This window comes from Anneissia japonica, unplaced genomic scaffold (assembly GCF_011630105.1).
Source record: "Anneissia japonica isolate Jap-2015-1 unplaced genomic scaffold, ASM1163010v1 scaffold483_len1788099_cov177, whole genome shotgun sequence".
NCBI classification, from domain to species: Eukaryota; Metazoa; Echinodermata; class Crinoidea; order Comatulida; family Comatulidae; genus Anneissia; species Anneissia japonica.
Window position 1 is genome coordinate 237904 of NW_022682587.1, and position 25552 is coordinate 263455.

At 35.0% G+C, this 25552-nt stretch overlaps 2 protein-coding genes across 3 annotated transcripts in view; one reads left to right on the top strand and one right to left on the bottom strand.

Annotated features, from left to right (window-relative positions):
• Positions 1-20749, top strand: part of LOC117122980 (intraflagellar transport protein 88 homolog) — a 22107-nt gene extending 1358 nt beyond the window's left edge. Inside the window, exons 2-23 of the mRNA XM_033269122.1 lie at positions 841-949; positions 1732-1794; positions 2809-2829; positions 4148-4210; positions 4750-4980; positions 5280-5384; positions 5774-5876; positions 7223-7320; positions 7637-7879; positions 8655-8725; positions 8839-8925; positions 9452-9708; positions 10453-10569; positions 10960-11068; positions 11682-11832; positions 12342-12510; positions 13036-13101; positions 13834-13940; positions 17545-17641; positions 18632-18673; positions 19457-19579; positions 19876-20749. Of these exons, the coding sequence (XP_033125013.1) occupies positions 866-949; positions 1732-1794; positions 2809-2829; positions 4148-4210; positions 4750-4980; positions 5280-5384; positions 5774-5876; positions 7223-7320; positions 7637-7879; positions 8655-8725; positions 8839-8925; positions 9452-9708; positions 10453-10569; positions 10960-11068; positions 11682-11832; positions 12342-12510; positions 13036-13101; positions 13834-13940; positions 17545-17641; positions 18632-18673; positions 19457-19579; positions 19876-20000 (2532 nt within the window). The 5' untranslated portion in view covers positions 841-865 and the 3' untranslated portion in view covers positions 20001-20749. The remainder of the gene's footprint in view (positions 1-840; positions 950-1731; positions 1795-2808; positions 2830-4147; positions 4211-4749; positions 4981-5279; positions 5385-5773; positions 5877-7222; positions 7321-7636; positions 7880-8654; positions 8726-8838; positions 8926-9451; positions 9709-10452; positions 10570-10959; positions 11069-11681; positions 11833-12341; positions 12511-13035; positions 13102-13833; positions 13941-17544; positions 17642-18631; positions 18674-19456; positions 19580-19875) is intronic.
• Positions 20581-25485, bottom strand: LOC117121634. Of its 2 annotated transcripts, none has more exons than XM_033267268.1 (5): positions 25338-25485; positions 24748-24902; positions 22971-23427; positions 21877-22132; positions 20581-21386 (listed from the first exon to the last, which is right to left on the bottom strand). In XM_033267268.1, exons 1-5 carry the CDS (start codon positions 25351-25353, stop codon positions 21305-21307), a joined length of 966 nt encoding a protein of 321 aa, XP_033123159.1. In that variant the 5' UTR covers positions 25354-25485; the 3' UTR covers positions 20581-21304. The 2 variants fall into 2 exon arrangements, with proteins under 2 accessions (XP_033123159.1, XP_033123905.1); XM_033268014.1 differs by lacking the exon at positions 25338-25485 and adding an exon at positions 25291-25314.
• Positions 25486-25552: the final 67 nt, after the last annotated feature.

Below are 25552 nucleotides of genomic sequence, written 5' to 3' on the forward strand. Positions count from 1 at the left end.
GCCCGTCCACCGCCGACCAGCGTGGTGACATCCCTGCACATAAGCCTACAGTATTTAGAGTTATATGTGCAGGCACGGTGAATCCGTGATTGCTGGATGTTCTGCCGAAGAAATGGACTGTCAAATGCATGTTAGTTGTTTGCCAATAGACAGAGGATGTTTCACCGACAGCCATTCACCAACATCCAGCAAATTCGCTGATACTAACTATAGCCAATTTGCCAACAGCCAATTTGTTGACAGTCAATTAACCAACAACCAATTTGCTGAAAATGTTTTTGTAAAATTATGATGGGAGACAGTATGCCTATAAACTACATAGACGTTTCTTATTTGGCCTGATATTTTGTAGGTTCCTACAATGATAAGCATTTTGGATTTATTTAAAGATATGCTGTCTTACGTGAGCTTAAAATATTTAAAAATCTAATACCATATTTGTATTGCTTAATTTATTTTAATATTTAAGTATTAAGCTATTGTAAGGTACAATTGAAAATCTGAATGAGAAAAATTTTCCAGTCAGTTAACAGAAATTTTAATAATACCTTTCCTATATTCTTTTACGTAGATCCTTAAATTGGCTGGTAATTAAATTAAGGTTTTTGAAAGTAAAAAGTGTGTAAATCGGCTAAAAATGTATATATTTTTTTTTATCTGTTTCTGGTCAGAAGTTAATAACTTATTTCATCCTATCAAATGAGATATTCAAAATTTCAATTTAATTTATGATTTTTTTCCCAAGTTTTTTTAGGCAGGCAGTATATCTTATAGCATAAGATAAATTTGTTTAATACTTTTTTTAACTTAACAGTAAATATTTGGTTTATTTTCTGTTAGTGAGTATTTACTAAAGTCAAGCATCATGGATAACGTGCACCTTGCCAACGAGGATGAAGATGACATGTACGCAGGATTCAACGATTATAATCCAATGTATGATACAAATGTAAGTATCAAACCTGTAGTCACGTCCATAACATTTTTGGCAAAGTGACAAACGCATTAACAAGCAATAATTTATAAACTATAGAGCCAAGCCTTGTCATTTGATTGGTGGATTTCGTATCACATGACATTTGTTATTTACCCCATTTTGTCACTCATGGAAATTTAGTTCCATCATGTATTTTACTTCCATCTGTGTATTTTTTATTCCATCCCTTTTGCTCCATTGCACGGAGCCCAGGACACAATGTCTTCAACCTAATACAATCTTTTGATTGGTTGAAAAGATGCTGGACTGTTCCATTTAGAAAAAGGGTATATTTTTAATACTGAAATATTAAATAACAAGAATCTCTATTCAGAAAAAAGGTAGATTTTTTTCCATAAAATATCAAATGACAAGAATATATTTTGGGTGAATAATGAAGGTTTTCTTATTTGCGCAATGGAAAGAATATTCTCATGAGTTAAAAGATTGACTGTTCCATTCTACTCGGCTGCATCTCGTCGAATGGAACAGTCAATCCTTCAACTCATGAAAATATTCTTCCGATTGCACTGATAATCGTTTATTATTCGTAGATTATTACATTCACATTGATTAGCTATTAGAATAAAACTGACAAAAAACAAACTTTCCTATTGATTTTCAAATAATTATATTAAAATTTTGTAATATTACACAATCTTTCTTTTTTTTATTCTAAAAGATTTAGTTTTAACTTTTACTGTTTTTTTTTTTTTGAAATAGAAATGATTATTAATCTTTTTAAATAATTTTAGGAGCTGGAAACTGATGAAGGGTTTCAGCAAGCTGTTAGGACAAGCCATGGTAGAAGGCCACCCGTAAGTTTATAGACATCTACAACATCTTTATAACTCAACCAAAAAGCATTCATGTATTTACTAGTTCAATAATGAATAACCACATACAAATTGTTGATTTTTTAAATCACAATTAATTTCTGTTCAATATTATTTTCTTTTTTGTTGATCCAAAAAAAATATTAGTGAGTTTTTGCAAGCTTACGTACACAATAACGAATACGATTATGTCATCAAATTTTTAGACACACCTTTCCCTACAGTAGTATAGTGTATCTTTCACAAGGTAGGTAATTCATGCCTTTTGCATGAATCAATGATCATACTCAGCTTTTACAACATATTGTCAAGAATTTTTTAGGTACGAACGATGTTTTCGTATTCGTTATCGTTTTCGTAAGGTTGTGAAATCTCCCTTTTGCTAAAACGTTTACGTTTAAGCCGGGCAATCACTGCGCCCGATGATTGTCAGCCGACTTGATTCTATTAAGAACGCAACACCATGACATGTGCACAACAGATCTTTTTACTGACGATCCATGCAGACTGCCACCAAAAATCAGCAGACAGCGCTGCCGACGGTCGTACGATGGAGTGAGTGCCCGGCGTTCATTCTATCTCAAGTGTACTGTCAATGTTAAGACAGACTAAATAAACTAAAAGAATCCTTATGCATCAGAAGGAAAAGAGACATTATGAACAGAGATGAGGGAGGAAACGAATTATCCACACATATGATTACATCATACAACATCAAAAAGGAGGAGGGGCGCTGAAGATGACCTGTCGTCAAAAAACATCAAGACGACTGGAGGCGCAGACTAAACTCAACAACACTGAGGTGACGTCATGACCAATCTATCGTAACATCAACAGTACACTTGAGAATGCTGGCGGATCACCAGCGAAACATTGTGAATTTAAATGTATTTGAACATTAAGCAATATTTTTGGATCAACAAAAAAGAAAAAAAAACATCAAATTTATTTAATGGATGAATTTTTTTTCAATTAATTTCTATGTTTCCATTTCAGATGACTGGTGCACGGAATCAGGTACTTAATTTTCATTCAGTTATGATAAAAAATGTATATGTACAGTTCATACAAATATTATAAAAATTATAAGGTAAAGTTGTAAATTAGAAATGCCTATAATATTACAAGAAATAATATAAAATTGAAAATGTTAAGAAATGTAAGATAAAGTTTATTTTAGCTTGGAAAGGCAGAATATATTATAAAAAAATAGATAAATGTATAGATTATAAATATGTCTAAGAAATGTAACATTGTTAGCTTTAAAGAAATTGTAAGTTAACCAATGCTTGGACAAGTCCATTTTGTTGTGCAGAAGTAAAAATAAACTTAATCACAAACAAGTTCTTGTGATCTTGAAAGCCCTGATGAGGGCAGTATAATAGAGGCACTACAACTAAGAAAGATCTATTAATCAATCAGCCGAGTTTCTAGAGCTCTTTATGAGGGCAGTATAATAGAGGCAGTAGATCTAAAAAAGATCTATTTAATCAATCAACTATTAATCAATCAGCCTCATGAGGGCAGTATAATAGAGGCAGTAGAAAAAGATCCAATCAGCCGAGTGTTTCTAGAGCTCCTCATTGGAGCTAACAATATAAAATATGAAAGTTTATGAAATTATATTGATAAAATAATTTTTTTAAAAACAAAACAAAACCAACTACTTGAAAGTCTGGTAATAAAACAAGGATTCCTCATTACCAGGTAAAATCCCAGTACCTTCCCCCACCCCAATAACATAGAAAGTATAAACAAACAATAGTGTCATGATTTTTTTAATTTTCTTTATTTTAAATTCAATTACTAGTTTGTAATTATTATAATGCTGATATAGTACTGTATTACAAATATCTAATTACATTGCAATGCTAATATAGTATTACTCCATTATATTCTTTACCATTAATTTCTTTTACTTCTTTTGTTTAATTTCTGCTACAATCCAGATTCCTTTTTTCTCGCCGGTAATAATGGATATTTTATAATTTTTTTTCTTTATTGTTTGTGATTTTTGTAATAATGTAATTTGATTTACTAAGATATTATAATACATACTCCAAGTATCGAAATGCACGCCATTTTGTCGGGATTCAATATTTTGACATTAATTATGTCATCATCATTTCTGATGATGACATAATTATTGTCAAAATATTGAATCCCGACACGATGGCGTGCATATCGATACATGGATTATGTATTATACTATCTTATCTGAGATTAATCAGTGGACCTTTCGGTTGATTTACTACAGTACTAATATTAATTCAAAAATAGCCCTCATGGAAAAAAGGTGTTTTAATTAATGTATAATTTGTTGTATCGTCTTAAGAATCGTCTTAAAACTGGAATGCTGACATCGTCTATGGGAAGACTGGTGACAGGAATGGCTACTGTAAGTGAACTCCAAAATCCTATTCATTTATTCGGATATTTATATAGCGCCTCCCTTTGCAGCAAAGCGCTTCTTTCCCCCTGTCATTGGGTCCACATGCTTTAAGGGTTGCCGCTGTAATTAGCGCAGGAGCAGGCAACCCCACCTGGTAGCCATTTATACTCCTCGGTGGAGAAGCAATACAGATAAAGTGCCTCGCTCAAGGACTCAAGTGAAATGCACAGCAATGGATTGAAACCATGACTTCAGGGTTGACAAAACAAACCATTCACCTGCTGCGAATAATAGAAATAATTGATCAGTCATATATAGCGCATTATACCAAGGCTGCTATGTGGTTCCATTAATAACGTTAGCCATTGGTTTGAACACCTTTGAACACATAGTCGTGGGGAAGTATTCAAAAAGTGTAACTTCACGGAGGGCAACTTGGAGACTGCTTTATTCATTTTATTTAATTCTACCAAGAGGAATAAAAATGCCCTCTATATCTCGATCACCAGACAGACAATGATAATATTTATTTTAATTTTCATTAGGAGAATGCTACAGCCAGGCCAATGACAGCTGTTCGTGGGGCTGGCTATTCCTCAGCTGGTAGAGGTCAAGTATTTGACCCTCTTAATCAGGCAGCAAGCCGAGGACCAGCACCGCCTCTCGAAGCGAAGGCCGAAGACACACCAGAAGAGAAGATAAAACAACTAGAACAACAGGTCAACGATCTCATCGAGGCCAGTTGCTTTGCCCACAGTCGAGGGGAACTCGGTTTGGTAAGCATCATCATGTAATCAAACTTAATTTATAATTCATGTAGAGTGCGCTACAACATTGTATAATATTTTTATAAAGAGGGCGCTGTTTCCTGATAATTCATTTTAGAATATTTTAATTTATTTTCAATCATTTCTTAAAGTATGAACAGACTACAGAGTTTGTGATGCAAGTCATAGTGATTTTGTATTTCAAACTTTATTTCTTTATCTTTAACTTATACCCTCTAAATTTACTCATTTACCTTTGTTTTTGGAAGTGAATTTATTTAACATTTGTTTAATCTGCAATCTCGTAGGCTCTGGAGAAAGCAAAAGAAGCTGGACGCAAAGAGCGTATACTCGTCAGACAACGTGAGCAGAACCAAACCAGTGATCAAATTAATTTAGATCTGACATATTCTGTAAGTATTCTAATCATATTTATTTATTTATTTATTCAGGAAAAACAATAGTGCAATTGTTATTCTATGATTTAAGTCTATTTCTCTGTAGAACAGTAGCAATCCTAACCCATTTTACCCTACTGCATGGTTGTAAATTTTGTCCTTGAACAAGGGAAATTTATCAATGTTTTCCACTCTACCCAAGAGTACAAATGGGTGCCTGGAAGGGATGATTTTATTTGAAAATGAAGTTTCTATTGTAAAAAGTGATAATTAACCTGTGCCTCGTATAAGTTACAGCATAGCTTAGGCATAATAAATCCTTGATTTTTTTTTTTTTATCAAGATTAATTCTTAAAATTTGCATAATTTCTCTTTTCATACCTCTTATTTGTTGACATTTTCAGATTTTGTTCAACTTAGCCAATCAGTATGAAGCTAATGAAATGTTTACAGAAGCCTTGAACACTTACCAGGTCATAGTGAAGAATAAGATGTTTTCTAATGCAGGTAAGGATTATATTAATTTTCAATACTACATCCTATGAAGCCAGCCAGACTACCAGCAAAAACTAGCATACACAAAAGCTTATGTCAATAAACATCTCAACTCATCTCCAAAGTGCTACTTTTACTTTAAATTACTGTGTATTATTTTTGTACTAGTTGGCTTTTCCTGCGTTAACACAAAATGCCATTGATTTTGTTCTGATTTTTTTTTCCTATCGCGTTTTCCTATGTTTTTGCACAGTGTTCGTTGTCAGGCACTTTGACCACTTTCTGTGCTTGGATCTGCTTCAAACTTTGTCCAAGCAAATTTTTTGTTACACAATTTGCATTTCCTAAAGCGTTTCAAAGTAGTTGTAGAGCTATGTAAACACAAAATTACCTTGAAATTCATTAACAATTTTTGCCTTGACTTATAACATTACACAAGGTAGACACAAACTTAAAAATATATTGACCTCCAGGGGTTCGGGAGTCGGGTTATTTTAGCTTAATGGTAAGAACTCTCAACATCACCCATAACTGACGTCAAGTTGATATTCATGTTAATTTTTTTGACTTCATAATTTTCTTGAGTATGTTTATATTTTTTACTTTTATTTTGTTGTTATTTAAACATCAGTTCTCCATAGTTACCAACCGTCTCACATCATGCGGGGCGATCCCGTATTTTAAAGTGATTTTGAATAAAACACGCATTTTGCAGGAACACATGCGTGATCATAAATATTGTCACGCATTTAGCACAAGTGATAACGAATTATAACAAATTTCAGGGGAAAATGTATTTACAAAAGAAATTGGTTTTATTAAAGATATAAGCAGGTCAGGTATTTAATTCACTGGCATGTAACTAAATTGATCAGTATACATATGCATTTTTTGTTTGTTTGAGTAATGAAATGTTTGTGTACATAGTTTGGGTGCTCAAATTTAGGCCTACATTGAAACTCAAATTGTATGTGGCTTTATTAAAAATATTTTTGTGTATGTACCCGGTATTGTCAACAAACACCCCATGAAATCATTTTAAAACAGCTTAAAAATGCTCAGATCGTCGGAGTGCCAGAGGGCTTCGGCCCTTGAAACCCCCACCCAGGCCTCCTTTTCCCCGGCCCCCAGCAAACACGCATTTCAAATTTCTCGGGTAACTATGCTTCTCATTAGGCCAATATAGAAAAACCTTACGTTCTGTTTTCTAAGCAGACCTACTAAGTCTAGTTGTAAATTGTAATTGATAGTCTGAAAGTTTGAAACCTTACACACTCCATGGCTACGTGCTTCTTTGCTGTTAGCTTAATGTTATCTTGAGTGCTAGCATTAACCTGCTGTGTTATACTACTTTTCAGGACGTTTGAAGTTAAACATGGGTAATATTCACTACAAGCAGCGTAACTTCTCCAAAGCCGTCAAGTATTATCGTATGGCACCTGTCTCTTATACACATCTAGATGTGTATAAGAGACAGCATGTAGAGTGCGCTACAACATTGTATATTCCTCCATTCACTTGTTTTGCTGGAGTACAAAAAGTAATCATATTTTGAGTTATGAAACACATATTATGTAACTAAACCTCAATGCATTCGATCTTGAATTTTGATAAACTTTATATATTTTATTTTAAAATAGTATAAAACTTTCTATGTTAATTTTATAGAAGATTCTCATATAGTTTGCCATTTTCATCAGCTTACCAGAATTTGAAGTGTTTTTCTCATAAAGTATCAAAATCAAATGAAAATATAAATGTTTAAAATTTAAAAAAATTTTAGGATAAGAATTATGCAGAATATCGGAACTGTATTTATAAAGATGGGTCAGTACAGCGACGCCATTACATCCCTTGAGCACATCATGTCTGAACGGCCGGACCCCAAGACCGCCTTCAACCTCATCCTCTGCTACTATGCCACTGGAGATCGCGACAAAATGAAAAGGACGTTCCAACGACTCCTCCAAGTTGATCTGAAGATGGACGATGAAGACAAATACTTACCACATCCAGTATGTAAAAAAAATATTGTCTGTTTTATATATTTAGATTAAGTTAACCAATTTCCATTCAAGAAATATTTAGCACAAATCAAAATTTGGTAATGTGCTCTTAAGATCAAAATTAAAATGCATCGAATTAGAAACAAAATCTAAACCTGAACACCTTGAAAATAAAGCAGAAAGAAACAGTCTAGGCTGAGAAACAAGTTATCACCTCACCATTTGCCAAAAATTTAAGGCACGTATCAGTGGCAGGTTCAGGAATTTGAAATAGAGGAGACCCATGGTGGGAATTGTAAAGATGGAGATATTTCTGTGGCACCTGAATATTGGTGGAAATGGAACCTTATCTTTTTTTTTCTGGTTTTGTTTTTAATTTTCAATAATTAAGGGGGTACCCTGGCTCTCTCCCCTTGAATTCACCTCTGCACATTGTTGTTAGTCAAGCATGACCAATAAATAACAAGAACAAACTCATCATGTTTGTAGAATAACACATGTATAATAATGTTACTATGGAATTAGTCAAGCATGACCAAAAATAACACCTACCTCAGCTTGTATGTGAAGGGGTCCAAAGTCTCCTACAAGCACTACTTTATTATCAATTGTCTCATGGAAGTCAGTGCATCGATGGATATCACCATCCACAACAAAATAAAATATGTTACGAAAGGGCACTTAAACCAGATTTCCCGAAAGGAGTTTCTTCCAACTTGGACCCATGTATGTGTACAAAAAATGATTTATTTATTACTATAAACTTCTTTTTGATTTATTCTAGGATGACAAGCATGAAAACCTTATCCTTGAAGTTATCAAGAATGATACCCTGAGGCAAAAAGAAAAGATAAAGTAAATTGTTTATTATTGTTTTCCTTTTTATATTGTTCAAAGCTTATATGTAATTACGTCAGACATGCTACACATATGGAAACATGGTCATGAGACTGTATATTTTTCTGTAGGAAAGCAGAATTGGAAAGATGCGTGATGGCAGCTGCCAAGCTCATAGCGCCCTCTATAGAGCAAACCTTCTCTGCTGGCTATGACTGGTAAGATTGTACTAGGTGCTCATATGTAAACTTGTTACTTAGTATTTATATAGCTCCTTTCCTTTAGGTTATAAAGCGCATTGCGTCCACATGCTTCAGTGGCTGCCATATTGGCGCAGTAGCAGGCAACCCCGCCAGGTACCCATTTATACTTCTGGGTGGCAAGAATCAACGCAAGTAATGTGCCTTGCTCAAGTAAAGTACATAGCGTTTATACAATGCTTAATGTCTTGATAATTAATGATTAAGGATATATTATTAAAGACTTGTTATTTCAGTATTTGTAATTATTAAAGATATCTGGAAAGCCTATAGATAATTCCTCAGTTACTAGTTACTACATAGAATCTGCTAAGTCATCAGCTTCCAACAGAGGCCAAATATGTTCATGATGATGCCATATCACACCCATATGTGGACATATCACACCCATATATGCAGGTGCATATATGGGCACATAGATATTTGTCCCATGAATGTTGAAAGTGTTAACGGAGCTTATGTCTTTATCTATTCTTCCCTGCAGGTGTGTTGATTGCGTCAAGCAGTCACCTTTCACTGAAATGTCAAATGATCTGGAGATCAACAAAGCCATCATGTACCTCAAACAGAAGGAGTTTCAGATGGCAGTTGATGTTCTGAAGTCGTTCGAGAAGAAAGACACCAAGTGCGCAGCTGTCGCCGCAAATAATCTGTCGTTCCTCTATTTTTTACAACACGACTACAACCAAGCAGAAAAGTACGCTGAGCTAGCCATGACCGCTGATCGGTACAATCCCAGTGGTAGGTTGGATGAGTGCCCATATTTGTTCGTAGTCAAAGAGTATAAATAGAAGAAGAGAGCCAACTACGCTCATTGAGAGCGTGAACAAACGATACTCCGTACACAGCCAGTGTAGGACGCCCACTGTCGTTTGTATCTTCTGCCGCACACGGTCTGTTTGCCTGTTTATCAGTTTTCCACATGATAGAGTTGTTTATACTTATCAAGTTCATAGCGGGTGTACTTTTAAGTACACATGTGTAGAGTTCCTATTGGAACTTTACGCACATGAGTATGCAGGTGAACATACAACCGTCAGTGGGCATCCTACGCAGACGTGATCTTTTTACAAACGGGAGTACACTCTCTTGTTCTATTTATACTCATTGGTTTAGTTCAACTGTTGAATTTTTTTTGATAGTTATAAATAATAGTTAATTATACAGCGGTGGGGTGGAGCTCTTGCATGGTTTTTAAGATGCTTGCCTTCCAACCCTAGGTTCTTTGGTTCAAATCCTATCGGAAACCTAGAATGTTTTCTCGCAACTAAAAACAACTCCACTCTCTAAGCTCCATAAGAGACTTAGTTTGTAGAGCAAGTTCCATCATGTGTCAAGTAATTCTCTGTTGAATGAGAGTAAATTTAATAAATTCAGAGACTCATTTGCATATTTATTAGTTCTGTAAATATATCAGATTTTTGATGTGCATTTGCTTGCTAAATGGTTTTTTTTGTAAATACTTATTTTAAATATCAATTTTAGCTCTGGTAAATAAAGGCAACTGCATCTATGCAACGGGTCAATATGACAAGGCTCAAGAGTACTACCGTGAAGCGTTGCGAACAGAGTCCTCCTGCACTGAGGCTCTCTATAACCTAGGTAAGCGAGATTCATAACAAATTTCATTTGACAATGTGGTATAAAAATATTGACTGCTCATGAAGGGAATGGTGAAATCTATTGCCCCGAGGTGATGTGGAGACTGTAGCCTATCTTAAGATCATTATATGATAATGTCAGATTAATTATTTTGGTCTCTTTAAAATACTGTTTTAATTCGAAGTTTGAACAATAGTAGTATTTAGCCAAGCACATTGCTTCTTGCTGTGCAAGGTACAACAATTTTTTTTCAAATCCTGTTTTTTACATAAATATTTTTATTTGAATTATTTCATTTGTACTTTAATTTACTTTTTGTGGCACAATGAAATATCTTGATAGATTTAACTGTAATACACAAGTTAATGTCATTCATTTTGCTTTCTGTAGGGCTTGTAAACAAGCAGTTAGGGCAGAATGAAGCAGCATTGGAGTGTTTTCTCAAACTGCATGCTATCCTGAGGAACAGTGCTGAGGTCATTTATCAAATAGCATGTCTGTATCCTTTATACAATAATAATATATGTATATAAAAATAACAATATTAACAATAACATAATAATAATAATTATTCTTCTGTATTGGTCCTCATTCAATTGGAAATCGGAAATTTGGGCTGAGCACCTGTGGAAGCTGTGGTTCAGCGCCACCTGGCTTAACTATAACATATAACAGACTCAAATTAAGTGTATTTCTGCACACTCCTACGCAAATTTATCCATTGTAAACCCTCAAAATCTGCCTGCAGCAAAGGTATATTTCCCCTTTAGCCAAAGACTCTTTCCATAGGCCCATGGGGGCCCCTTTGTTTTGAACCGTCTGTTGAATTTATTAAACAGGGTCCCCTGTCTAATTTTAAGCCGTCTCTACATACCTCATTCTAGAAATTATTTATATCCTACAAGGTACCCATTATTATTTCTGTGTGGTGAAACAAGAATCGTAGATAATGTACACAAGTAGAATGGACAAGATAAGATTTGAAACCCCAGCCTCAATGTTGAGAGCATATACCATAATGTAAAGATATATATTGTACAAATAATAATGTTGATTGCAAAAATACCCTTTTCTACCCAATCATGCACTTGCCCTTGACTTTTGAAACCTAGGTATGACCTCATAGATGATGTGCCGCAGGCTACAGAATGGTTCATGCAATTAATAGGCATCGTACCAACAGATCCTGCAATTCTGGCAAAACTTGGCGAACTGTACGACAGCGAGGGCGACAAATCACAGGCATACCAGTACCATTATGAGGTACTTATACTTGTTTATTCTGTTATAGCCATATGAGACCCTACACAACAACCAGTGACATAGGCATAGGGAGGGATAATTAATCATAGTACCCCCATTTGCTTTGGTTCTCGTAGTTAGTTTTTTAGCTTTATCACCACTATCCCCTGATTGTACTTTTGAATAATAAAATATGTCAATTAATAGTAAAACCTTCCAGAGCCACAAGTAATGCTACTCAACCGAAAGACGTTTCCAAAATGACAGCCCAAGAGAATCAGCTATTTCATCATAAAACAGACATAAATCTATAAATAAACTGTACAATATAAGAGATAGGCTTCTAAATCTAAAACAGAAGTTTCATTTAATACATGACCATATCTTTATGCTGTGATAAATATCCATCTATACATAATTAATAACTCTGAGTTATCTCTTCAGTGAAATCTAGAATTTTTTCCTGCACCATGTTCACACATGGAAATTACTTTTGTTCTCATTGTACCTGGTTTATTTTCCCCCCATAGTCTTATCGTTACTTCCCATCGAACATTGCTATCATCGAGTGGCTCGGAGCATACTTCATCGACTCACAGTTTGTTGAGAAGGCAATCCAGTTCTTTGAGCGAGCGGCGGTGATACAGCCGAACCAGGTCAAATGGCACCTAATGATAGCTAGCTGTCACCGGAGGAGTGGTGAGTATGGTGGATCATTAGGAGAATACCCTGGTTATACGAAACAGGTGCTGTCTCCATATCTCATATGAATCTCCAAATAAAAAAAAAAGGTTATGTTTTTCAGAAGTGGATATTTTTAGTAATTCATTAGCAGTTTTTAAGAGGCTTGCCTCCGGTTAAATTTCTGAGTAATTTTTCAAATTTTTTATTTTAAAACATTTATTACCTTTCTTATATTAAATTATTTTCCTTACTTGTATTCTCTTCTGGTGAAGTACAGTAAGTGCAATGATATAATTATCTTTTTATCTTGTAACCCGTCTAATGTTGCATGTTTTTTACAATCCTGTAAGTGGCGATTCTTGTTTTTGTTGGTTTGTTTATAAATAAATAAATATGGTATAACTTTCAATTTTGGTTATTTAATTAGTTTTTTTTCAATTTGTTTTAATATTTGGTTACTTTATGAATTATAATAATACCAATATAACATAAATATAAATATTATATAATATAAATAAATATTTTTTCTCTTTTTTGCAGGTAATTATCAGCAAGCTCTAGAGACATATAAAACTATTCACCGCAAATTTCCAGATAACGTTGAATGTATGTCTTTATTAGTAGCATGATAACCATTGCCTCATCAACATCATTAAATTTGCCCAATTATCATTATATTTCCAATTATAGCAAACATCAACATTAACAGCATAATTGGCCTATCATTTTCATAAATGTGGCAAAGACAAGCCAAACCAGTCACTCGTCGCAAATCCTGTTTTGGAGATAATGGCCAAAACATGCTGGAATGTCAAAATTTTGGAAATCTATTTCATTGCACTAAACTAGCATTTATATATCTATACATCATGCTATGCTGTTATTTTCCTCATTTTCAATGTTAAAACAACAATTTTTAACAATTTGGTGATGGTTTCTGCCTATAGAAATGCCTGAAATCGTAAACTTTAAAGGCTGATTTCTCAAATATTGTTCTTTAAACAGCTGTATGTTTAAACTCGTGTAACTTCATAACGAAGTGTCGGATTTAAATGATTCTTTTACCTTTTTATAGCTCTCATTTTACTGTTAAACCCTGTATTAATAACTAAAAATTGATTTTTCCGACGAGTGACTGGTTTGGCTTGTCTTGGCCACAAATATAACCATTACCGTCAATGCTATCAAACTGTATGTGACAAATAAATGCGATATGCCCATATTTGGGTGTAGTATGACATCATCATGCCCATATATGGGCACATCACACAAGTTTGTGAACAGAGCTTAACAGACCTGACACATTTTTTTATGGCACTGATAATTTTTTATCCTAAGGTCTGCGATTCCTGGTTCGAATCTGCACCGATCTTGGTCTAAATGATGCCCAGGATTATGCCACCAAACTTAAGAAGGCCGAAAAGGCTAAAGAATTGCGACAACAGGTGAGATTTGTTAGCTGTAATCATTTTAAATTTCTTTCAAATCACTTTTCTCAAAATATAAACAACCAAAAGTCATTTTTTTGTTGTAAAAGATCAGTTTTAAAGAGGGTCCCTCGCTCACAAGTTAATAGGCATTTTTCGTTTTGACTACGCGGCCAGTCTACTACGAACTAATGGACCGTGACAGCAACGCCAAGATACTGTTCGCGTACTACACCAAGAGCTGTTTTCGTTTTTTTAAGGCGACTACGACGACGCAGCACACGTAGGCCTAACGGAGGGGAGTTAGTCGACCATGGTTTTATTACCAGGGAACAATGTTCCCTTGTTTTATATTTGAAAAAGGAAATATGAAAAAAAAACTTAGTCAAATACTGTATACGAAATAAAAAGTTTCCAGAAAACACTGAGTGATGTTTCGCTGTTGGCTAGGATCTAAGCCTAGTCTAGCCTAGGCCTAGGTAGTGTCAAAAGAGTCGGGAACCGGGAGAAGAGGGCTGTCAGGCCTGCTCAAGCAATTTGCCAAATGCAACGATGATGTACAAATAAATAGGCCTAGTACTGACAATTTTAAACAGAGGTATTTATATAACAAAGCTTGAGCCACGATATCATGAGCGCAGATGCCCTAGCTAGCGGCACCCAGATAATGTGTTCTCTCCTACCCGAAATCCACCCTGACAAGGCTAGCCTAGTTAGGCCTAAGCCTAAGTAAGAGCCCCCTTGGGCCTTTTTTCACTATCCCCTGATTTACCTAATTTTATGTTGTGACTATTCATTCCTCATTTATTGTATGTGTATAAATAGGCCTTCATAAAACATTTAATTACTCACTTGTTTTAATAATTAATTCATTATTGAACGAACAATGCTCGATCGCGGATGCGATGAAAATTGCAACCCCCAACAAAAAAATTACCAGCAGTTTGCCAAAGAATCCGTTTATCTGATTGGTCAATATTAAGGTAGTCGCCACTACGCGAAATTCAGAAATTGGGGTTGTCGCGGAAGCTATCACAACGCCGATTTAGCCAGTAAGGTTTGTGAGCATGCACAGATGTCTGTAACGCTCTATTAGTTCGTAGTAGACTGGCCGCGTAGTCAAAACGAAAAATGCCTAATATCAAGCCTGCATCCACCCATAGATTTCCTGTTTTAAACCAGTCACTCACTGGGCTCGATGGCTGATGCAGTTCTAAGCCTCAACATGCGCGCAACAGATTGTTATTAATGACAATTCATTCAGACTGCCACTATCAGCAGATAGCGTTGCGTCGTCCAGCGCTTGCGGAGTTGGATTTGTCATACGACGCTCGTTCGTCCGTCATGTAACATAATAAGTGCCTGGCATTAGATAACCAAATATCAAAATTTTTGTCACTATAGCCTTAAACAACACACACTCACTTCCTATAATAATATGTGTTCTTCTGCTGCAAAATGAGATGTAATTTATTGTACTAAATGATAAATCATGGTTTTGTTTTTGGTGGGAGAATACCTAACAAGCAATGGGAGATTTGACATATACTATTATATACAAGAATATCGTTAATAAATTAGAAAAAATGTTCCACCCACAATTTCACAATGTATGTTTTAATAGATTCAATTATAATAAAGTTTTTCTATTTTTTTTTTTTGTTATATAATTTATTGATGCACTTGAGCATTTAAATTAGATTTAGAATTTTTTTAAAGTACTTTTTTGATCAAAATATTATTAAATCCTATTTAATTTACACTTTCCTGCTTTTCATTTGCCAAATTTATCCTGCATGTCCTAATTTCTTTCATTTTCCCATCGGATTTTTAAGCTTCATCCTGAGGATATTGAAAAAGAGGTGATTCTATGGTGTTTACAGTGGTCAATCACATCTTAATTGAATATTTGCCATTATTGTATTTTTTAGTTTTAGTTTATAGAGTTGTCACAAGCCATCATTCTACAATTATACTGTACACAAAATATTATTTTTGAGGACATCATCATTATTAGCATTGTTATTATCAGTGGCGTATCTAGGGACAGCTTGGGGGCGCACGCCTTTCCAAAAATTACTCACTGCCCCCTCCCCCAACCCACCCAAAATCACGGTCAAGCAGTTAAAAATCACCTATAATCACCTTATTTTGCCACCCTCAACTAATCATTGAACCCCCCCATTACACCCGCTATCAGACTCCCTCCCATTTAATACCTTTAGATACGTCACTGCTGTCTTTTATAATTCTATCTTCCAATTCATACTAGCAGATAAATTCTTAAATGTATAGCTATATTGTGTTTATGCTGGAGCTAACGCATTACATGTACAATATGCATATATATACTGTAAAAGTAATTTGCATATTACAAGGGAGGTATGAAACCACAAAAACTTTAAATCATGAAATTATGCACCTGTTATGGTTATTAATGTCTCTAAAATGCTGGCAATAATGTAATTAATATTATAGCTTTATGCCTAAACTATCTTTGTTATGTCTTTATTGTTTTGCTTCAAAATGTTGTCTGCTTTAAGCTTATGTATCTGCAAATACACAGGGCAATCAAAATACAAGCGCTTGCAAATACCATCCAGGAAAATGTTAAGGCATGACAGAGTTTACAGCATTAGATATACCGCAAAACCTTGAATAGAAACCCCATGGACTTAATCTCAAAAAGCGGCCCATCTTGAAAAGATGCCCGTCCAAGTGTCCTAAGAAAACACAACTCAGGGATTCTACCTATTTGAGGTTTTACGGTATATGGCATCGTAGTTGCATGTCTTTGCCACACAAGGCATAAGGTATAGAGTGCATGCTTTGCTAAATATTTAGTCAGTCATAGTATTTAAATGTAGCACTGTTATAGATTGGATCCAAGATGGCCTTGCTACACAGTGCAACCTCTGGAAAATCGCAATGCTTGCAATGTAGCATTTGATATAGATTGGTTGCATCAAAGTTGGATGCTTTGCTACACAGGGCAATCTTTAGTCAGTCACAGTATTTACAATGTAGCACTGTTAAAGATTGCGTCCAAATTGGTTTGCCACATAGGGCAAACTGTGGGAAGTCGCAATGCTTGCAATGTAGCATTTGGTATAGTTTGGTTGCATCAAAGCTGAATGTCCTTGCCACACGAGGCAACCTGAGGGCAATTGTAGTGCTTGCAATAAAGCATGCAAAGTTGCATGTACTTGTTACACAGGGCAATCTCTGATCAATTTCAATTTAATAATAATATTAGATTGCCACCCAAGGGAACATAATATGCAGCATTGGAATAATGTTCTTCAGAGCAACTTCTTTGCTTGTAACATAGTTTATGGTATAATTTATTTGATATCACAAATAACATTTATAATTACACCAAAAAAAGAAAAAAAATATTGAGAAAGCACACAGATTCATTTTTGTTGATATAAGCCTAAATTAAATAAAATAATAATGTATTTACTTTCAAAAATGCTCCATACAGTGTTTCATTAAAATTATGGTAAGAACATGCAAGAAAATTACAGCTTATAGTTAATATATAAATGAACTTTTAATTGTTTTAAAACATGTACCCATTTTTTAACTTCTTCAACAAAAAAATCTGCTTGTTTATCAGCGTGCTTCTAGTGGGCGTGCAGGCAGTGGGCGTGCAGGCAGTGGTCGAGCTGGCAGTGGAAGGGCAGGGAGTGGCCGGAGCAGAGGTGGTAGTGCAGGTAAATATCATAACACATTAAATAATAAATTACATGCACTAGATTTGATGTGGTCTAGGAATTAATCTCACTGAAATTACAAAAAGAATAATCCTTTAACAAGATGGGTGCATTGGTAAGAATGAGTTTTGAATGCAAGCTAAATTTAGAAAAAGAAAACTAAAGGAAAAAAGCAGTGTAACAAAAAAAAATATTAAAATATTTACTATAAGGCAGTAGTATCTGTGAGATACATTTGGTGGTCTGGTGCCTAGACAAACTGGGTAATTTTGGATCATTTTAGCTTTTGTGAGATATTTTGGTACGAACCTGTGTACTGGTCTTCCCAAAGGTAGAAATTTACAGTATCAATAATACTAAAACTTTGTACTGCATTATAAACAGAGAATATTTTTAACTTTATTGTTCATATTTAGAGATACAGTATTGTGATAGTTCCATGTTGTGAAATTTTAAATGATTGCTTAATTGGTGATTGGTAGTTTAACATAAATGATCATTTGTGGCAAAGACAAGCCAAACCAGTCTCTCCTAGCAAAAAATTCATTTTAGTTACTAATACAGGGTTAAGTAGTAAAATGAAAGTTATAATATGATAAATCCGACATTTCATTATGAAGTTACAGGAGTTTAAACACACAGTTTAAAGAACAGTATTCGAGAAATCAGCCTTCAAAGCTTATGATTTTAACCATTTTAAAGGCAGAGACCATCACCATATTGTTAAAAAATGTTTTAACAATAAAAATGGGGAAAATAACAACATAGCATGATGTTAATAGATATATGTTTAGTGGAATAAAATTAGATTAAACAAATTTAGACATTCCAGCATGTTCTGGTCATTATCTCCAAAACGCGATTAATGAGGAGTGACTGATTTGGCACGCCACTTTGCCACATTTTATGTGCAATAATTTATCATGTGACGCACACACTCACAGCATGCACTTGAACCATTTCATCTCATGTTAACAATACTAACCACAGGCTCTGAACAAGTACGCAGCAAAGAAGACCAAGACGGTGCTGGTGAGTTACTGCATTAAAAAGTCGTCATTCCTCATGTTCATGTTTAATATTGGTTGAGCCCACGAGATTGTGTTTAATACTGTACTGTATATTCTTGCATATAAGTTGATCTTGCATATAAAACGGTCCTTAGCTTGAGAAGATTTTTGGACAAATTTTGTATGTCAGCGACTAATTCACACCCTCGCTGTTTCACTAACGGACAACTCCTACGCCTACTTTTTGTTGCTTCTTATGGTCTTGATTCTGCATCTAGCTAGCTAAAATCAAAGTCAAATGTAGAGCTAGTATTCCAAATAATACCATTCTATGGGCTTTGTAAATGTTCATGAAAATCTTATCCCCCCACATTTTAAAGTTGTGTTCATTCATACCAAGTAGCTTCGCCTGTTATGGACGACGATCTGCACATAAGACAAATATAATTTTAAAAAATCAACAATGTATATGTTGACCCCTTGTTTTTTTGCTATTTTAAGCCTTGTCTTATAGGCAAGAATATACAGTCAAATCGAGTCGTGATTTTTTAACATGCACTTCATCATTATCTAACCCAATAGTACTATTTGGCATTGTTGGCCTATTTGTTGTCTTGGTTTTAATCGGGGGATTTATGTTGCAAGACAACCTGAGAACAGAATAACTCACTTTAGACTGCCCTACGTTCTCTAAACAAATCACATCATAGAATTCAGAATGTGAACGAAGTCTTCGCATGTGGAGATTACCGTAGTCACTTGTTAAAATGTAGCTCTCCCTACGTAAATTATTGTTTATTCTTAGATTCTGGTCGCGGAGGAAGTGCTGGTAGCAGTCGACAAAATAGTGCAAGGCGAACTAGAGGGGGAAATAAGAGGAGTTTACCTAGTGCAGATGGCCCATATGAGCCGGAGGAGCGAGTTGTTGGTAAGCTTATATTTGTTTAATGATAATTTTAAACAGTTATTCAACAGTATCTGTGCTCTGCTTGTATTGTAAAGTGTTTGGTGATTGCGTTTGTACATTGTTATTGAAAACAATATGTCGTGTGTATGCCTTTTTGTGTTGTTGTTCATGGAATTGTGTTGGCTAATGAAAGATGGGGCAGAGTATGCACTATCAGTTTCTTGAAAGAATGTTGCGATTTTATTAAAGAAACTAGGAGAGAAGCCAATCCGCCACACTTTTTGACAACTATCAAAAACCTTGTCTTCTTTTTACAGATGCATCATACGTGGATCCTCTTGGACCATCAATGGAAAGGCCCAAGACTGCTGCACGCAAACGTGAATCCGCAGAAGATGGATTTGCTGAAATCGAACTCGGTGACGACTTATTACCAGAGTAGAAATTCACTTCTTACGACAAATCTCAATGTCATTCTCTGAACTAATTACTGTATCATAGATATAAATATTCTGATCATACAAATGCAAAAGAAATTGGATGATTTTTGTGAATATTATCTAGGTGTGTTTTTTTTTAGTTGAATATGTTTTTTTTTTTTAATTATTGAAGTCGTACTAAAGGTCTAATAAAATGTCTTGTGATATTTAGCAAAGAAAACCTTAACAATAGATTAATCTGAAGAGTACCACATTGTACTAATACTGAAATATTCAATATTTGTTTAACTACACTGTATATACAATATTATTAATATTTTGAATGTTAGTAAAATGGGAGGGGTATTATGGACCTAGCACTGAATCTTTTCTCTTATAATGCATAATTTTGTCAATGTTTCAGTCTTCTTTCATTATCTATATTACTGGTATATTTTGCAATTTATGAAAACATACTACCAAAGAAAGTGGTGTTTATAAACTGTTGAGTATATCAGATACTGTTTATTTTTTATGTGCATTTCAAAATTTAAGATTTGATTATTACTTTTTCATTCTTTTTAGAAAAGAATATATGAAAAGTTTTTTTTTTTTTTTTTTTTACTACAGCACAGGTATCTATACCTGCGACTAATAAAATAATATCAATACTGATTGAAGATATGTCATTCCATTATTGTACATTGAAGTTTCTGTGATTAAAACAAGAATATTTTAAAGGAATTAATAAATGTTAAGTACAGATATAAAATTCTTTATTCATTTTTGTGTTCGGTATCTGAGTTAATATGTTCATGCCAACAAGGCTTCTAAGCACTTCACATTATTACCCCCAGTCACTTATGGAACCCTGGAAGCATTCTATTATGTTGCAGCTATGATCAGTGCATTTTGTGTTTGAACCTACCAGGTACCCACTTGTACTATTGGGTTGAGAGTAATAGGTAAAGTGCCTTGCCTTAGGACATAAGCAAAATGCACAGCGAAGGATTGAACCTCTGACCTCAAACAGCACCACAACCGCTGTGCCAAACTGCTCTTACAAAGTTATGTTGTAATGACAGAAAATTGATTTTCTTGTCAACGGCTTGAAGAAAAGCAAACCCCATATAAAATGTCAAGAAAAATATGACAGTTAAAATTATGTAATTTGAAATTTCACAAAAACATTCCCAATCCTTCACATTTGTTATTAAAGATAATTAGTTAAAAAATAAGTAAACACCCTTTTTGCATGAAAAAAATTTGCAGCATTCTAGTTTCCTAAAACAAATGCACACCAATTTGACAGTACTATTCCACAAGTTCATGGCTGATAGGCAAGCAGTCCACTGTCAACCAACCTTTGAACTTTAGGTTTCAGGTCAGCACTTGCCCTCTGTAGCAATCTGAAAAAAATAATTACATTTCCCTTGAAGTTATATTGCCACACAAAAAAAAAAATATTAAAATAAAACTCAAGTGAAAGAAAAAGTAATAATTTCACAATTATGGTGATGAAAAAATATAGGTTGTGTTCACACTAATGTTCTAGTATCCGGATCGGGAGCTAACCGTCAGCACCCGTGTGAGAACGCCCGATCAGTTATCGATAACCGTTACCAGGATCTGGATACGCTAAGGGTTAGTGAGCGCCATCGGTTAGCAAGTCGAGCGCGTATCTATCATTTAACCATTCACATGTATGCATTTACTTTTGGCCAGTGATCCCACTGTCATCTCCGTGATATCTGGATTGGGGATTGTCTTGTATGAACGCTAGGGTGAACACGTTATTTATCTGGATCCTGCTAACCGTTAACTGGTGTGTGGGTGTGAACACAGCCTAAATGAAATAATAATCAAAAAAGTAGTTTTCTTTAATTATAAACATCATACCCTTGGACTTTGTGCGGTTCTTTCCTAAGCATTTCTATGAGTCTTTGTATTCGGGTATCGGCAAGAACTTCTTGTATTTTAGGGTCGGCTAGGATCTTTTGCATCCTTAACTCGTCCTCCTCTGTGCTCTGTTTCGGTTTACTATTACTACTACTATTGCTGCTCTTTGCTGTCGCATCTACCGGACTTCCACAAGGCACTGCAGTAGGACTGGTAGGGACGGCCTGAGAATCTCCAAGCTTCGTAAAATGGTCACCTGAAAGAACAAAAACCGAAAGGTCCACTGATTAATCTCAGATAAGATACATACTCCAAGCATCGAAATACATGCCATCGTGTCAGGATTCAATATTTCAACATTATGTCATCATCAGGAATGATCCCTGACACGATGACGTGCATTTCAATACTTGGAGTATGTATTATATTATCTTATCTGAAGAAACAAAGTTAATTACTTCTAATTACAGACGGCTGTGCTGCATTCACAATTAACAAAAAGGAAAGCATATACCACGTCGCAATTATGGCCCATTGTTGACATATTTTACAAAATATTTTCTCTTGGTGACCCTATGTGTACTACTTTTTGTTGTGCTCAACATTCAATTCTCATATTAAGATACATTTTCAAGTCTGAGAGTAACATTCTGGACAAGAGATGCTAAAAATTTATATTTTGTCAAACAACCGAGTGGGTCAAGACACACTCAAGACCTCCCAACTTAGCAGCTATGCTATCAGGTTTCATGTAAGAAATATCTGTGATGTGATCCATCCATTTAGCAAAAAAAAAAAAAAAAAAAAAAAAAAAAAAAAAAAAAAAAAAAAAAAAAAAACAACCTTAAGCCGTTGGCTGCCGATTGCAGGTGGCAATTTGAACGGTTTGTCTTTGCATGGCATTGTATTCCTCCTGTCGGCCGATGACCATTGGGCACAGTAACTGGCTGTGATTGGGTTAAAGATTAAAACAAATCTCCCTTCAATGACTCCTCACCACCTGAAACTCCACATTTTTTTATTTAAAAATTAATATATTTTACAGAAAAACTGAGCTTATATAGTCACAACATATTACTGTAAGTTGCACATACCTAAAACTGAGAAAAACTCTCTAAAGAACTGCTGCAGTTCAGGATCGTTTTGGAAGTCACTCATTGCCTTCTGTGGGCTCTCTTGAAACTGTGCTACAGCCATCGCAAACTTTGGTTGCTGGATCTGTTTTGCAAGCTTCGGATGTTTCTCTATCGTCGCCAGTAAATCCCTGGTGATCCAGCTTCTATCAAGCCATGATGGGACACTATCCTTCATTGCTTCTTGGACTTCAGGAATTTCATGTTGCCGTGTTTCTTTCTTTGGTTTGAGTACTGTTAAATCTTCGTCATTCGACTGGATAAGTTCATTTGACACAGTTTTAGTCTTTTCGCATTGCATTTTAGATTTTGTTGGAGGCTTTGATTTTCCTGCGCTAAACAAGAACCCTTTTTTCATTCCGCCAAACGATGTGTTATCCGAATTTGACGGTTTTACAACAGACTTTCCAACTTGAACCTGTAGAGAATACATTTCATGATTCTTAAAGCATTGCTTCATTATTGGCTGGGCAAGTCTTGGTGCTACCACCACCAATCACTAAAATCATTATCATATATAGGGGAAAATTTAGGGAGGGGGAACGGGAGGCACATGACCCTCGGGTTTGCTACTGCCTTCTTTTATTTTTTAACAGAAAAAAATACAAAATGGCATACAAATACTAAATTTTACAACATTTAAATTTAAATTTTAAAATTTAACATTTAAATTTAAAAAATTAAACATTAATTGTTTAAATTTTACAGCATTATTGGATATATATTTATCTGTACAATTATATTAAATCTAGGCCTATATAAAAATTGGTGTGCCCCCCCCCCAAAAGAAAAGGAAAGAAAAAGAGAAGAGAAAAATAAAGACAATAATAAAAAGGAAGAAGATATTATAATGACCAGGCTCACAACACCCTACAACCCCTTCTCCACTTCAAAAACTGTCATAACTCCTTTGATCTATGCTGCCCGATGGCGTAACCACTGGGGGACAAGGGGAAAATATCTATCTTTGAAAATATCTATCTTTGAAAAATCTTCCCCACCCCTTTATAAATGCCCTTTTCATCCCCTGAAAGTGCCTAAAAACTTCAAATTTCGCATGCTTCGCACGCATTTCTTGTTAACTTGGGCCAATTTCCTCTAAAAATTGCACATTTTAGGGAGTTTTGATCAATTCCAACGAAATTAGAATTAAAAACACCGGGACACAAGGTGAAAATATCCATCTTTGGAAAATCTTTCCTCACCCCTTGACAATGCATCCTCTGAAAGTGCCTATTCTCAAATTCTTTGCGCGCATTTCTTGTTACGGTAGGCCAATTTCCTCTATAAATTGCACATTTCAGGGAGTTTTCATCAATTCCGACGAAATTAGAATTAAAAACACAAAAATATTTTGCCCGTTTCGCGTGCATTTTTTAGGGCATTTTTAGGTTTATCCTTTTAAGTTATTTAAACACATAATAGTCCCAAACTCAAGAAAGACAAATTTAAGATAGATCGTTTTAACCTGAAAGAAGGACCTCAATGTGTATTGATGGTGAAAGAATATGTTTGTAATAAATAAAACCACGATGAAAATGCTTATACTTAGTTTCAAACACACGTGTACAGATAACATTTGGTGCTGGAGGTATTTTATCAAGACAATTTTCATAGTCGGAGGCACAAACATTTTTTTTCCAGGCCTGAGAAACACACCCATAGCCTGTACCTCTAGCCACGGCCAAGTTATTATACTAGTGATGATCATATGTTGGAATGTAGGCCTAAAACTTACTGCAGCATTCTTTGTTGGTTTTGGTTGCTTTTTGTGGACTGGTGTTGTACTGGTTGACTCTGACGTCTCGGATGGTTTGCAGGAATCATTCTTCATTCCTAGTTTCTTCACTTGTTCTAGAAACTCAGTCATGTCTTCTAATGGAGGGGGACCATCTGAATGAAGTAAGCAAAGGCAATAAATCATTAACAACAAAAATAATAATGGCTACACTACCATTATTATGAACAAAATTTAATCTAGGACTAAGCCCTGGCCTATCTAGCCCAGATAGGTCATAAATAGCTCCTGGGTTTTATAGAGCCTACTCCGGGACTAGGCCTAGTCTTCTAAAAAAGATGAGCCTACCTAGCTAGTAGAGAGCCTAGCCTAGGGGCCCTAGGCTAGGCTAGTACTACTAGCTAGGCCTAGGCCTAGGCCAACTACATTATAGCCTAGCATGTTTGTCCAAAAGCTAATTCAAATTAAGTTGAACTGCCTAAAAGTATTATACAGAAAATCATAGCTAATTTACTAATAATAAGATGGTGCAAAAATATACACCAATTATGATTATTTAGCACCACAATTCTTGTTTACTGTTTCCATACCATCTATTTCCGCCATCGCGAATTTTAAGTTTTCACGTTCAATAAATAGCGCCCTCAAAGTTTGTGTTTGTGGATTTTTTTTTCTTCATAATCCGTGTCCTAGTCCTAAATGAGAGGTATTACCACTAATACTGGTACAGTACCTTCTTGTGTATAGAGTATAGTTCATAAAGGCGAGTACCGTACAGGTATTATACCGTTTCTCATCTTTAAAT

Coding starts and splice junctions, on each gene's coding strand:
- LOC117121634 (XM_033267268.1), bottom strand. Junction 22,133..22,970: donor AGAGTTTTTCTCAGTTTTAG/GTATGTGCAACT, acceptor TTGTTCTTTCAG/GTGACCATTTTACGAAGCTT. Junction 21,387..21,876: donor GAACCGCACAAAGTCCAAGG/GTATGATGTTTA, acceptor TATTTTTTTCAG/ATTGCTACAGAGGGCAAGTG.